Source organism: Uloborus diversus, chromosome 6, assembly GCF_026930045.1.
Source record: "Uloborus diversus isolate 005 chromosome 6, Udiv.v.3.1, whole genome shotgun sequence".
Lineage (NCBI taxonomy): Eukaryota > Metazoa > Arthropoda > Arachnida > Araneae > Uloboridae > Uloborus > Uloborus diversus.
In genome coordinates this window covers 157,001,540-157,015,701 of record NC_072736.1, presented here as the reverse complement: position 1 = coordinate 157,015,701, position 14,162 = coordinate 157,001,540, and the positions used below count along the sequence as shown (strand labels likewise).

The window sequence follows — 14,162 nt, the reverse complement described above, 5'->3', positions numbered from 1 at the left end:
CATGGACAAACTCACTGTAAGCTGAAATTAGGGGACATTGTATTGCTTGGAAGCGAAAATCTCAAACGAATTAACTGGCCAATCGCGCGTATTCAAGAACTGTATACTGGAAGAGATGGAAGGGTAAGAGTTGTTAAAGTAAAAACCCAAAATGGTACATTGACCCGTCCTGTACGAAAATTGTACCCGTTAGAAGTGTGCTCCTGTTTTAAAAATAGCATTATTTAATTTTTGATTCAAGCAAATCAAAAAGGTGGGAGTGTTGTGAAAATGATCACAAAAGAACTTTGAACTGTTTTCTATTTTTAATTATTCAATTCCTTATTTATCGTCATTTATGTAAATTTTGATGTAAAGAAATTTATCTGGCAGGTGGCGCCAGATAAAATAATACCTTCTGTTAACAGGTAGTCGACTGTTTTTTTTTTGTTTCACTGGAAGCGCAACTCTGCGCGTTGTAGTGTGGATGGCAAACATCAATAAAGTCCGTATGTAAGCGCATTCAGTTAGTTCTTGTACCTATGTGTTCAATCTCGCTGATAAACAATGGTCAGAATAAAATCGAGGAGTCTCCCAACACTTAGACTTGAGCCGTCTTAGAATCAAATTCAAATACGGGGGGAGAGGGGAAGGGGGGTTAACCATTGAAATATATTTTTTTTTCCTTGAAAATGAATAATAAAATAAGTGATTGAAAATTAGTATTTTCTCAAAAACAAAACAGGTACTAAAAATTTAATAACCAAAAAAAAAGGATTTAAAACATAAAATAATTGCGAACATAAGAACTACAATAAGCCAACTGAAAGTAGTAGAGGCCAAAATAACTTCCAACTATACAAATAATTGAAATATTACAATGATACAAAAGGACAAGCTCAAACACAACAAAGAATTTTCAGCGAAGCTTGTGTTTGATAAGGGATAGAAACATAAGGTTACTCATACGAGATTGAAATACAGAAAATTCAATTTAAACATTAGGGATCCTTTTGAAAAAAATATACAGATTATTTTAATCTTCAAAATTGATCAAAATTTTGTAGACCATTTCAAAACTTCTATGTGACTCTACGCTGATAAACATAGAAAACTGACTAATTTTAAGAATTTTTCTTCGAAAAAGTATAAAAAGTATAATTCTAGGAAATAGTGGTACCATTGCTTAGATATTAAATTGCTCTTTCATCTATTGTATAAAATATGTTATGTTTATTCATGTTAATTAATATCTACAAATTTTTAAAACTAAAAAAAACTGATTTAACGAAAAAAAAATCCCCTTTTTTTTGTAATCCAAAAAATCACAAACTCTGCCAACTACAGATGTTTTGAATGTATTAAAAACTTGAAGAACTTGAAACAAAAATTAATTTCAGCCAGCAATTGCGTATTTAACTTTCTGACATTCGACACTCTTAAAGATCATGAATTTCGTTAAAATCATTTCAATTTAATGATTTTAATAAAAAATACAAATTAACTTAATTTCCTTGCCTCTTCACAAGGCATAGTAAGTATCATAAATGCAAAAAATCTTATACTATAGGCGGATTTTCAAAGTGAACGAGTTAAAAGCATAAAGAATGGCACATAAAAGAATTTTATTTAAGTAAATTATTTTAGAATTGCATTTTAGAGCTCTACAATAAATGTATTATTAATAACAATCAAAGTAGTTGAAGCAAAATTTGAATTAAACAAGTGATTTAGATGTTAACTTTTTGACTCTCATAAATGACACAGAATTTGGCTTGAAAATTTTAACTTTGAGATTTTTATGGAAATAAAAATAAATTTCATTTTTTTGCCCTCCAAGAAAGCATAATAAGCATAAAAAAAAATCGATTCTCTTTTCGGATGTAAAGAGATTGCTTTAATCAAAATGAAAGCATCAAAAGTCTAAAAACAGCAAACAAAAGAATTTGTAAAAGCAAAAAAACTTTAGAATGGTATTTTGACTAGCCTACATGATGTTATATTATTAATAATCATCAACATAGTCGTCAGAAAATTAGAAAACAATTTCGGATGTGGGGAAGAAAATACTCTAACGAAAAAATCGGATTTCTGGTGTTAACAGATGAAAAAAATAACGGAATTTTGGTAAAATTCGTCTTAATGTAATCACTCATACCGTATTGGCGATAGAAGAAAATCTTTCAGGTCATACAGAATAAAAAAATAAGGAGTTTGTCAGGATGTAATAGTAAAATTCAGGAGTTTTAAAGGCCCTTATTTTTTTTTCTTAAAAAGCATGAGTTTGTAAAGAGCGTACGAACCCTGTCTTAAGTTCCCCTGTTCATTTCACAAGCTGCTGGGATTATCCAGAATTTCGGATCTACAGAGTTAGGATTTCTGAGGTCTCACTGAATAATACATGATGTCCAAAAAGTCCTAGACATATTTAAAAAGTTCATAGAAACGCAACAATTTGTCGTACAGATACGTGGTTTGCCTAAAAATATTCAGAGAATATTTTTGTACTCAATTGTATCAAATTGTGTAGCATTGCTAGCATTAAAGATCTGAAAATACAAATTACCCAGGTAACTGTTCAGCAGTCTATGCTGGTTAAAACATGGGATGAACTCGAGTACAGTTGAGACATGGTTTGAACAACGAATGGTGCACACATTCAACTCTAGTAATGAAAGGTATTCTTTCTGTTCAATAAAATGATTAAACACCTCACATTATGTTTGTTTTCCTTACTGTGACAGTGCAGCACCACCTTTAAACACAATGTGGAAGTTTCTCTCTTCTTTTAATATTTTTTACGATATCATAAAAATGTGAACGCAGAGAAGTATTAAACTATTGTGCAAATTGCACATTTGTATAATTATTTGTTGTTTTTTTTAATGATTTTTTTTATATGTGTCTAAGACTTTTTGCATCCCCTGTATATTTCATGGGGAATTGAGCATACTCAAACATGTTTATTTACTATTTTCCATCTTTCAAACCGAAAAAAAAAGAAGAAAGAAACTTTATAAGACCATTTTTTGTGAGTACTAGTGATTTTATCATTTTAAATAGTTTGAAATAGCATAGTATATTACTATATCCCCCCCCCCCCCCAAAAAAAAAAAAAAAAAAAAAATTCTAATGCATAACTGAACTTTTAAATTTGTTGATATTTTTATACAACACATGAGTCATTCCATGTCAAGTGACCTAGGTGTCCCCACTCGACCACCTCCGATTTGGATGAAATTTTATAGAGGAGTAGAGATACCTTTGAAACTAATCAATGCAAATTTTCAGCTTCCTAGATCCAAATCCTGAGGATCAAGGATCTCCAAAAAATGATCCAAGATGGCGGATCAGCTTTTTGTGCCAAATTGCCAAGTTTACACCAATTTTACAGGAAATTTTATTGCACTGGAAGCCTGAAATTTTAGGTGTTTAAAGTATGGTTGACCGTTAGTATATTCAAGTATTTTTGTGAGTTTGAGCTCGTTAGATTTTGTGTAGCATGCGCGTGAACTTGTGAAAAAGCGCGATGGGAAACTTTTTCCTGGATTTTACGTTGTCATAAAATCTGAACAAAAATAATTCAAAGGCTCGTACTGTGCGACTCCATTGTAAAAATGCTTGTTACTTTCTTCTTTATCTAATATATAGAAAAAAGTACTGGATTCGTGCAAATTTTCGAATTTCGACGGATTCGAACGTTTTGAGGTGTGCCGAGTCCATTTTGACCATTTTTTGGAAAATGTCTGTGTGTGCGTGTGTCCGTGTGTGACCAGTTTTTTGTGGCCGCTCTACAGCAAAAACTACCGCATGAAATCGAACGAAATTTAGTTTACATATGGGTCATTCCATGTCAAGTGATCCAAAACTTTTTCCCTCACCTTTTTGTATTTCTTTGAAATTTGGCTCATCGATTGTACCCTTTGAGGTAATCAAAAGTCCAAATTTTTAGATTTTTATCTCTATCATTTTTTTATTTATGACACTTTGATTTTTCGAAAAACCCGCTTTTTTTCATGGATGCTTGAACATAAAATGGACGATAACTCAGAACCAAATATAGATAGAAAGATTTGGTAAAAAGAATTTTAAAGTACATTAGTTTGCTGTTTAATGGGATATGCAACATGATTAATTCCAAATAAATTTTAATTTTTAAAAAATAGAATTTAAATTTTAAATTTATATTTCTAAGAAAAGGTATAATGAATTTTTTAAAAAAAATTCTCAAAAATTTGTGTGTATTTTATCTTCATTTGTGCAAAGTTTCAAGTTGGGATCTCAATGAGATCATATTTTTATGAATTTTTAAATAAAATTTGACTTATGAAATAATGACATTTTTCAGATTCTAACCAGTTAAATATGGGGTTCTTTTACTGGGGATGGTCTAGTAAGTAGTAATTGATCATGACTATGCTTGAAATGAACTGACATGACTTTGTAGATTAGTACCCCCCCCCCCCCCCCCCCCCCGTCACACAACCACTTTTTATCGTTTTTTTTCTTTCAAAACTGTATTTAGAAAAAAAGCCGGCACGTAAGAGTTATAACCTTAATAAACTGGGACACACGCTGCTAAACATCAGTAGTGACTAAAGCTTATAAATGGGGGGGGGGGGGGGTCAGAAAAACTTAAGAGAACCACTCATTTGCAGATTTTTTTTCTTTCGGAAAGTCGGACGGTAGGGGGAAGGCAATCTGGAATGAAACATAACAACATGGAAGGTTATGCTCAAATTAGCAAAATTTGTTTGATCTATAACTGCTTTTAATGTATGCATAAATAGATCTCGCTGCATTGCTCTCAGTTACAAGTGAAATTAAAAGAAAACTAGCATTAAAGAAAAGAAAAAACAGCTGCACTCCAAATGTTATAGAAAGACAGTTAGTTTTATGCTGACAGACATATGACCTGATACTTAGATTTATTTTTAGTTTAGTGTAAAAAGAATGAAACAACACGGGGGGAAACACTCCTATTTTGCTGTGATCTTGGGGCAAACTATTTCTTTCCTCCATCCAAAATTGAAAGTTGGTGCAGGGGTAAGGAACGAAATGAATCATAACTTTCCTTATCAGATAGTGAAATAATCAAGTACACTTTGTGAAGTTCGGATTGAAAAAGAAACACTTGGTCTGAAAAAAAAAAAAAAACCATCAGATGAAGCGTGATACTAGTATAGTGTTAATCGTATGTGTGAGTGAATGTGGGGGGGAGGGGTAATGTACTTTGTCTTGCTTTAGAAGAACATTTACCAGCTTTTAATATGTTTTCTATTCATTTTGTTTTATTTTATTCATTTATTTGTTTTTTACATTTTGAAAATAGTTTTGGAAAAAAATAATAAAAGTGGTGGCCCGGGGGGGGGGGGGGGGTCTTTTTCTTACTTTAAAGAAGAACATTTACCAATTTTTAATAAGTTTACTATTCAATTTGGTTTTTATTCATTTATTTATTTTTTACATTTTAAAAATAGTTTTGAAAAAAAATAAAAATAAAAGTGGTGATGCAGGGGGGGGGGGGGTGCTTGCCAATATAGAAATTCACGTCAGCTCATTTCAAGCATAGTTATGATCAATTACTACTTACTAGACCATCCCCAGTGAGAGAACCCCATTTTTAACTAGTTAGAATCTGAAAAATGTCATTATTTCATAAGTCAAATTTTATTTAAAAATTCATAAAAATATGATCCCATTGAGATCCCAACTTGAAACTTTGCACAAATGAAGATAAAATACACAAAAATTTTTGAGAATTTTTTAAAAAAAATTCATTATACCTTTTTTGAGAAATTCAAATTTAAAATTTAAATTTCATTTTTTAAAAATTATAATTTTTTTGAAATTAGTCATGTTGCATATCCCATTAAACAGCAACTCATGTACTTTAAAATGCTTTTTACCAAATCTTTCTATCTATATTTGGTGCTGAGTTATCGTCCATTTTATGTTCAAGCATCAATGAAAAAAAGCGGGTTTTTCGAAAAATCAAAGTGTTATAAATAAAAAAATAATAGAGATAAAAATCTAAAAATTTGGACTTTTGATTACCTCAAAGGGTACAATCGATGAGCCAAATTTCAAAGAAATACAAAAGGGTGAGGGAAAAAATTTCCCAAATTTTGGATCACTTGACATGGAATGACCCGTATGTGCCCCTATGTGAACTTGTGCCCATTGGTTTTTCGCGCGAATTCCTCCAAGGGGGTGGAGCAATAGGACGTTTTTTGAGTTACGCGTGCTTGCTATTCCTCAAGAAGTAACTGGCGGAATCAAACAAAATTTGGTCCATATGTTGACATTAACAGAAACAGGTGCTGATTAGATTTTGATGTCAATAACTCAAACGGGGGTTGAGCTATAGAACGTTTTTTGTCGTCAATTGTGACTGCTGTATCTCAAGAAATAATGAACGGAATGAAAGAAAAATTTATCGGCAAATAGCCCTTAGTGGGTATAAGAGCTGATTTTATTTTGGTGTCAACAGCTAAAAAGGGGGTAGCGCAATCGCCCGTTCTTTTTATCTATTGTGAGTGCCCTATCTCAAGAAGTAATGCTACGTTCCGGTTGAAATTTGGAATATATGTGAATCCATATGTAAACAGGCTTTGGTTCAATTTTGACGCCAATCGCTCCAAGAGGTGCTGATTTTTTTTTTTGCGAACAAAAATGGCTTTATTAATGCAACAATAAGAAAGATAAATCGTAATAGATTGTCGTCTGCGTATTTCTCGTGATTTTAATTGTATCGAAATGATCGGAAATATTATCTCAATGATTTAAAATTTTTAACTGTTGCCATCTTATGTTTGTTAACAAATAAAATATTTGTAATTCATTCAAGCAAGGCTTTTAAAATAACTTTCAATTTTCGCTCTTTGCTTTGCTTTTGCAATAATTCAGACATTGGGTCAAGTTTTTGCATGTGTAATTTTGTTTTTGTTGGGAATATTGCTTCCTCGTCAAGCATGGGGAGGGATCAGAAAAAAAAGAAAAATATAGAAGAAAGTTTCGTGATGGCCACAACATACTAGTTTTTAATGTAATTAACGAGATTTTCTCGCTAACGACGAATAGTATATCAGGTTCATTTTTTCCTGCTTATCTGAAAGAACACCAGCAAAAAGAAAACTTATTTTTATGGGAAAAAATATGTTCTTTCTCATGGTACCAACGAAAGGAAGATGCAAGGTGACAAACTTGAGCTACAGGGCATTAAAAACAGGCTATTTTTCATGTGAACTATTTTGATAGCCACTTTGGATGCCAATATCTCTTAGAAAATCAATATTTACGCTCTGCAACTATAACCCATTAAAAACATGCATATCGAGAATAGAATTACAAGGCTTGAGCATTTGAATCATTTTTGTTCAGAATTTATGACATTCTAAAATCCAGGAAAAAGTTTCTCTGCTGCGTTTTGTCAAGACTTTGCATATGTGCTACACAAAAGTTAATGAACTCAAACTCACAAAAATACTCGAATGTGTTGACAACTAAAAGTACTTTAAGCTCCTAAAATTTCAGGCTTCCAGTGTTATAAAATGTCCCGTAATCTGAGATTGAACATGGCAACTCTTCACGACTGACATAATTTCAAGCTCGTTTTTTTATCCTTATTCGAAAGAACACCATCGAAGAAAAACTTATTTTGAAAGGAAAAAGTGTGTTCTTTCTAATGGTATAAAAGAAAAGAAGATGCGAGGTGACAAACTTGAGCTATAGCGCTTTGAAAATAGGCTATTTTTCACTTGAATGGTTTTGATAGCCACTTTGAATCACAATATCTTCCAGAAAATACATATTTAAGCTCTGTAACTGTAACCCATTAAAAACAAGCATCTTTACTCACGCAGGAATCACACAGTACAAGCTATTGAATTACTTTTGTTTAGATTTTATGACAACTTAAAATCCAGGAAAAAATTTTCCCATCGTGCTTTTTCACAAGTTCACGCGCATGCTACACAAAATTTAAAGAGCTTAAATTCACAAAAAATACTTGAATATACTAACGGTCAACCATACTTTAAGCGTCTAAAATTTCAGGCTTCCAGTGTAATAAAATTTCCTGTAAAATTGGTGTAAACTTGGCAATTTGGCACAAAAAGCTGATCCGCCATCTTGGATCACATTTTTCAGATCCTTGATCCTCAGGATTTGGATCTAGGAAGCTGAAAATTTGCATAGATTAGTTTCAAAGGCATCTCTACTCCTCTATAGAATTTCATGCAAATCGGAGATGGTCGAGTGGGGACGATTTGAAAAATTAGGTCAGTTGACGTGGAATGACTCATATGAAAAAAAAAACACTGTTATATGACTTGTTTATTCATCTTGCAATAGAAACCACTTTCATCAAGTTATAATGCTTGTTTTCTATTCTGAGCTGAAAATGACTCCATGACCAAAAGTATCTAGTAGGATACTAGTAGTTGCTCTCAAATGAGAAAAATAATATGTGTGAATGGGTAAAAACTTAAAAAGAATAATATTTTATGTATTCATTTCCAAACAAGAAATTAAAAGTGTAGCTTGGAATTCCAAAACTGACAATGTATCTATGTACATCAATGAGGGATTTGCATAGAAAACATGCAAACACAATTCAAGTAAACCAACAGGACAAATGCAAACTCTAACATATGCAGCATATTGTAAATTAGAATCTTATAACTTACCTGTCTTTGAAACCATTCTTGATACCTTTTTTGATGACCAAATTTTACCTAAAATTAAAGAAAAATGTATACAAAGAATTAATAATTCCAATTTCCAAAATATATTTTTCTTACATTTATGAATCTTATTAAACTTTCATTAAATGACAATTTTTAATATTTTTAGAAAAGTAAGCAGATAGGTTACAACATCAGAATAATTATAACTAAGAAGAAACTTCAAAATTTTACCTACAACTAAAATCCTCATATAAATAATAGCTGATGATCAAGTAACCCGTGTGTTTCAACAATGAAACTTGCGCTGAGGCATGATAATAGTTTTGGTAATGTTTGACATGCCAGGGGAAGGCTTTATTGTGACAAGGCTGAACTCGATCCGGTCACTTAACTGTTTTAGTGGTAAGACTGTCATTTCAGGGGAATGAAGAAACGAAAACAATTAACGCTATCTACTGGAGTTTAGGGTTAATCCACTGGTGTTAGGGTTAAAATTTCAACTATCAAAATATCACCAAACAGGCAATGGCTTCGTTCAAATGTAAAAATAGTTTTCACACGTCATATCATGACGGGCGATTTTCTAGTTTAATAAGAAATTTAAATGGATCACAGAGTGCAAGACACTACTTTCAGAGTAAAAAAAACCAGCACTTTCGGGATTCTTAACAGCAATAATTAAGGATGTGGTAAGAATGAAATAAATGAAACCAATTAAGTATGTTATATTACAAGTCAGAAATATGCATTAAAAACTATTTAATTAACAGTATTTTAACTGTAATGAATAACTTGATATTCAACATTATAAAAACATTTAAAACCAGTTAAATAGATATATGTGCTGAGACAAAACACAAAAAGCATATTCGAAACCTTAGTTATACATAAATGTATATAATGTGTATCCCTGATTTTACATTGCCCATTTCATAGATTATTCTGCTTCCATCATCATTTTCTGCTGGTCTGAAAATTGCTCCGCTGTTAATGTCAAAATACTACAGCCTTTATGTTTCTCTTTTTTTGGTAATCCGGTTAATATGTTTTTCGTAAAACATATCAAAATCATGTTTCTTTTATTAAACTTGCAAACTTTTTTCTGGGTATTCTTTTCAAGATAATTTCATTTCTGAACTCTTTGAAGCCTTTCTGAAATTCTTTCTGTTTCCTCTTAATGTATTTATGGTCAAAGCAATGTGGCAAAAATTGTTAGCATAGAACGTGATATTGTGTCTAAAAGCAAACACAAGTAAACATTACAGGTTCTTTCCACAAGTCCCTTGGTAAAGTGTCAATTTTAATACATTAGCATAAGTAATAGAAAAACAGCTATTTCCATCAATTTGGCACACAAGGGGAAAAATGAATTTTTGCCCAGAGTTTTTTTCCAAAAAGGGGATTTGGGCAAAACCATTTTCTTTTGGTGAGAAGAGTTTTCTATGTCACACAATTTACTACACATCACACTATGTGCTTGGCACATGGCAATAGAAAAATCAAGGATAATGCTTCTGCACATTACCCCAATTCTCCAGAAACTTTCCGACGCCTTGAAAAAAAATAAAGAAATTCAAGGACATTTTCAGGTCACACATACACCCTGGGATCAGCATCGGCAAGTAAAAACAAAATTTTAAGAATTTCACTCCCCCCAAGGGCAAGTTTTGTACTCAAATCTTTTCCCTCAAATGTTTACTAAGAATGAAAACATTTGGAAGAGTAAAAATATACTAAAGGAATAAAAATATACTGAATTGTTATTTAAAAAAAAATAGCTTTAAATTTTAAAACTATTTTTTTAATGGTTATGGGTAAAAAATCTAACAAAACTGATGCTCAGTTATGCTCTAATTTTTATGCAAGACAAAACATAAATATATAGATATGTGTACTAGTTCTGTTTATTACTTGATTGTTGTAGCAAACTACACTTCATATTTTCTTGCTGATATTTTGAAAGCAATTTTAAAGTATATACAAAATGTGACAAACCTGCGACGTTAGAAAGGCAATTTTTTTCTCCATGTCTGGAGTTAGTCTACACTGGAGGAAACGACGAGGCGTTCTCGTTGTTAACAATTGGATAATTCCTAAAAATATATTTAAAAAATAAATCAAAAATCTTACACATCTTTAATTAAAAATCAGCTTTATACATAGGCAAACCCACAAACCATAACCTCAAAAAATTTTCCTGATTTTGTGAAATTTCCAAACGTATGTTATACATAAGTATATGAATTAAATTATTAATACACTCAAAAAAAGCTAATTAAAAAAATGGGACAGGAGAAAATTTATGGTGGAAGTGTCACAGAAAAACAAAGAAAACTTAATGCAAATAAGGGTGTACAAACACCAAAAAAATTTTTTAAATTAATTAATAAATGAAATGAAACATAAAATAAATCTGTAGCCTGGTTCTAAAAGGGACTGCGTCAATTTTTGAGGTTTTGCATTATTCAAAGCAAATATTAAATTTGATTGGCTCTTTCAGTTCTAAAATGGTCTGTGTCAAATAGCAGGCAGAAAATCTTTTTTCACGTCTTTTTTTTTTTTGTCTCTCTCTCTCTCTCCCTCAAATTTTAGTAACAGTCAATGGAATTCTGCAACATGGCCCTTTTGAAACAGAGCCTCAGATAATAAATAAATAGATGAATTAAAAGTAGCAAAAATGAATAATCAAACAAAAATACATTACAAATGATGTACTTGCTGCAAAAAGACAATGAGGAATCAGCAGATAATGACAGTTGAGTAAAAAACAAAAGTGAGCCAAAAGGTCAACTAATACTGCCATGCGAAGGTAAAGCACAATTTTTGCAAATTTTTCATTTTTTTCCCTTCTTCTTTTGCACTTTTTTTTATCTATTGCACTTTAGCATTATTGTACAAGCTTGCAAATTTGGTTTCCATTGAAAATAAGGCATGTCAAATTCAAACATTTCCCATTTGTTTCTGTATGGAATCCAAAAATATATTTCTTCGAATATCTCAAAAACTTGTTTCTGTAAATACCCCAGTACATTGCATTTCATTCATTTCTAAAAACAAATTACTTTCAAAAAAGCACAAATAGGAATATGTTGTTTTTTTTAAATCCATAAGCTAATTTTTACTGTACTGAAGAAGGGCGGCAAATGACTTGTTACCTTTAAAAAATGTTGCCTGAAATGTTACTGCCATATGTGCATTTTAAGTCGTCCTTCCATTTTTAACACAATATTTTACTTTGTTAATGTATTTTTTAAATATTTAATGTAACATCTAAAACATCTTACTGATTTACAAAGATCTTGTTTTGAGCAATTAAATCATTTAAAAAAATTACAAGAATGAGTATATGGTTACCAGTAAAACTAGGAGAAAGAGATGTAGGGTTGAGATAGATGTCTCTCCAAAGCTTTTCAAATTCAGGTATTCGAGCTACATTCATTAATAACCTAACTAAGTCTCGTCCAATCATCATACACTCTGAAAACTAAATGAGAAAGAAAGGTTTAGATTTTTTTAAAAAATATGTAAATTACAAACCACGCTTAATATATGTTCCCCCCCCCATTAGTAAAATATTTTATCAAATCTCTTTAAAAAAAAAAATACATAGCATTTTACTACAGCAGTGTACATGAAGAAAATAAAAAAAGACCAACACATAGCACACTTTAGAGAAAACCATAATTTCCGCACATCCAGAATAGTATCTAAGAGAAATTTTAAATAAGATTTTTTCCTTTGAAATAATTTCTATATGACATTATTCTTCATTTAAATATGAATACAGGGCTGCCACTGAGTTATGGTCCTAAAAATAGTTGTTCTAGTAGCTTCTTAAATGAAAAATAGTCTGCAAAATAGTTGTCAAACAAGGAAAACAGTATCTAAAATCGTCTTATTATTTTTTAAATAGTATTAATATTAAATTATGCCACATATACTTTGACAAATAGACATATCTCAGCTGTATGATATACGAGCGGGATCTCCTGGACAAGCTGGGTTCTCTCCAGTTACACACAAATGGTATTCCCTCAATGGTTTTATACCAATCTTATTTCAATAATAAGAATGAAAGTTAGGCATATATTAGAGATATTTATAAAATAATTAAAACATTACAGCCGGTAAGTACTTTTTTAAAGTGTCCCATAATATATAATTGTTTGGAAAAAAACACATTTTTGTTCTTTCAAGTACTAATTAGCCACTTTTCTGTCTTAAATAAAGTAACTTTTCATCCCCACTACTCTGTATACACATAAAACAAAGCAAAACGTTTCTCAATTTTCACTACATTATTTTTTATATGATGGATAACCCAATAGTCTGTTAAAAAATCATCTGCTGTCTTCCATATTGCACCATGGAAAGGAAAGTGACACAGCTCAAAAAAATTGCAAGGAGAAAATTAAGGTTTTACGCATTAGTAGTTTTAAGCGATTGAGTCTCCAATATTACAATATGCGCAAAAGAACTATAATTTGATGTTTACTGGTTAGTTTTTGATCTTTAAATTAGTAATGCATATTTAGAGTTTGAAAGTATTTGTTCTTAATTTATAAAAATTTAATGATGTATCCCTATTGATTATATCGTTCATATGCCCATTCACCAGTTACGTAAGCTAACTTTGCGTGAGTTTTGTGGCAAGAAAGAGCATTTAATTTAGATTTTACGTCAGTACCTAATACATTTTTTGCTAATTTTGAGTTCTGTCACTTTTCTGTTTCAAGGCATTGCTAACACTCCCTAGTTATTTTTATTTTATAAAGTACAACAGACTTTTAAATTTAAAAAAATCTCTAAACACTGTTATTAAATTCACAATCACTTACGATGAATACAAAACACTCAAAAGCTCTTTTTTGCATTTATACATTAAAGTTTATTTACATTTACAGTCAAATGAAAATAATGGAAAAAAAAACTGAACAGTGTATGTTTATTAAATAACACAAGGCTAAGATTAGCACCCATATAATTGTAATGGTTATTAATATAATATGTGGTGGAAAAAATTTAACAAGTCATCCCCAAAACCTTGCATAATTAATAAAGTTAAAATGTATTTACAAATGTGAAGCAAGTAAGATATTGCACAAGTAACTGTTAATAACACTCACAAAAAAAAAAAAAAGCTTAATTCCATTAAATTTACTATCAATTTTGCAGATAAAACAATTGTTAGCTTTTATTTACATTTACACACTTGAGTCTTATTCACAGTTACAGAAAAATGAAAATAATAATAATGATAAGGCTGAATACTCAATGTTTGTCAAATAAAATCGTTGGAATATTGTAGCAGCAGAGAACATCAAGCAGAGAAAAATGGCAGGGTTGCCAGAAAATAATGATCTAGAGTAACCTAAAATACCTAAAAAGAACCGCTTAGCCCCTTTAAACTTTGCTTTGCCATTGAATTAGTCATACTACATATTTCCTTCTTAACCAGGAAGTACAAGGTACAAATTCGTAATTGCCAACCCC

The 14,162-nt window shown here is 31.0% G+C and overlaps 1 protein-coding gene across 1 annotated transcript in view; it reads right to left on the bottom strand.

Annotated features, from left to right (window-relative positions):
• The window catches only part of LOC129225185 (integrator complex subunit 3-like), a gene marked incomplete at its 5' end in the record, with an annotated part of 111,020 nt that overhangs the window by 81,351 nt on the left and 15,507 nt on the right, over positions 1–14,162 (bottom strand). Inside the window, 3 exon segments of the mRNA XM_054859750.1 lie at positions 8,670–8,717; positions 10,665–10,762; positions 12,024–12,153. Coding sequence (XP_054715725.1) covers positions 8,670–8,717; positions 10,665–10,762; positions 12,024–12,153 — 276 coding nt within the window.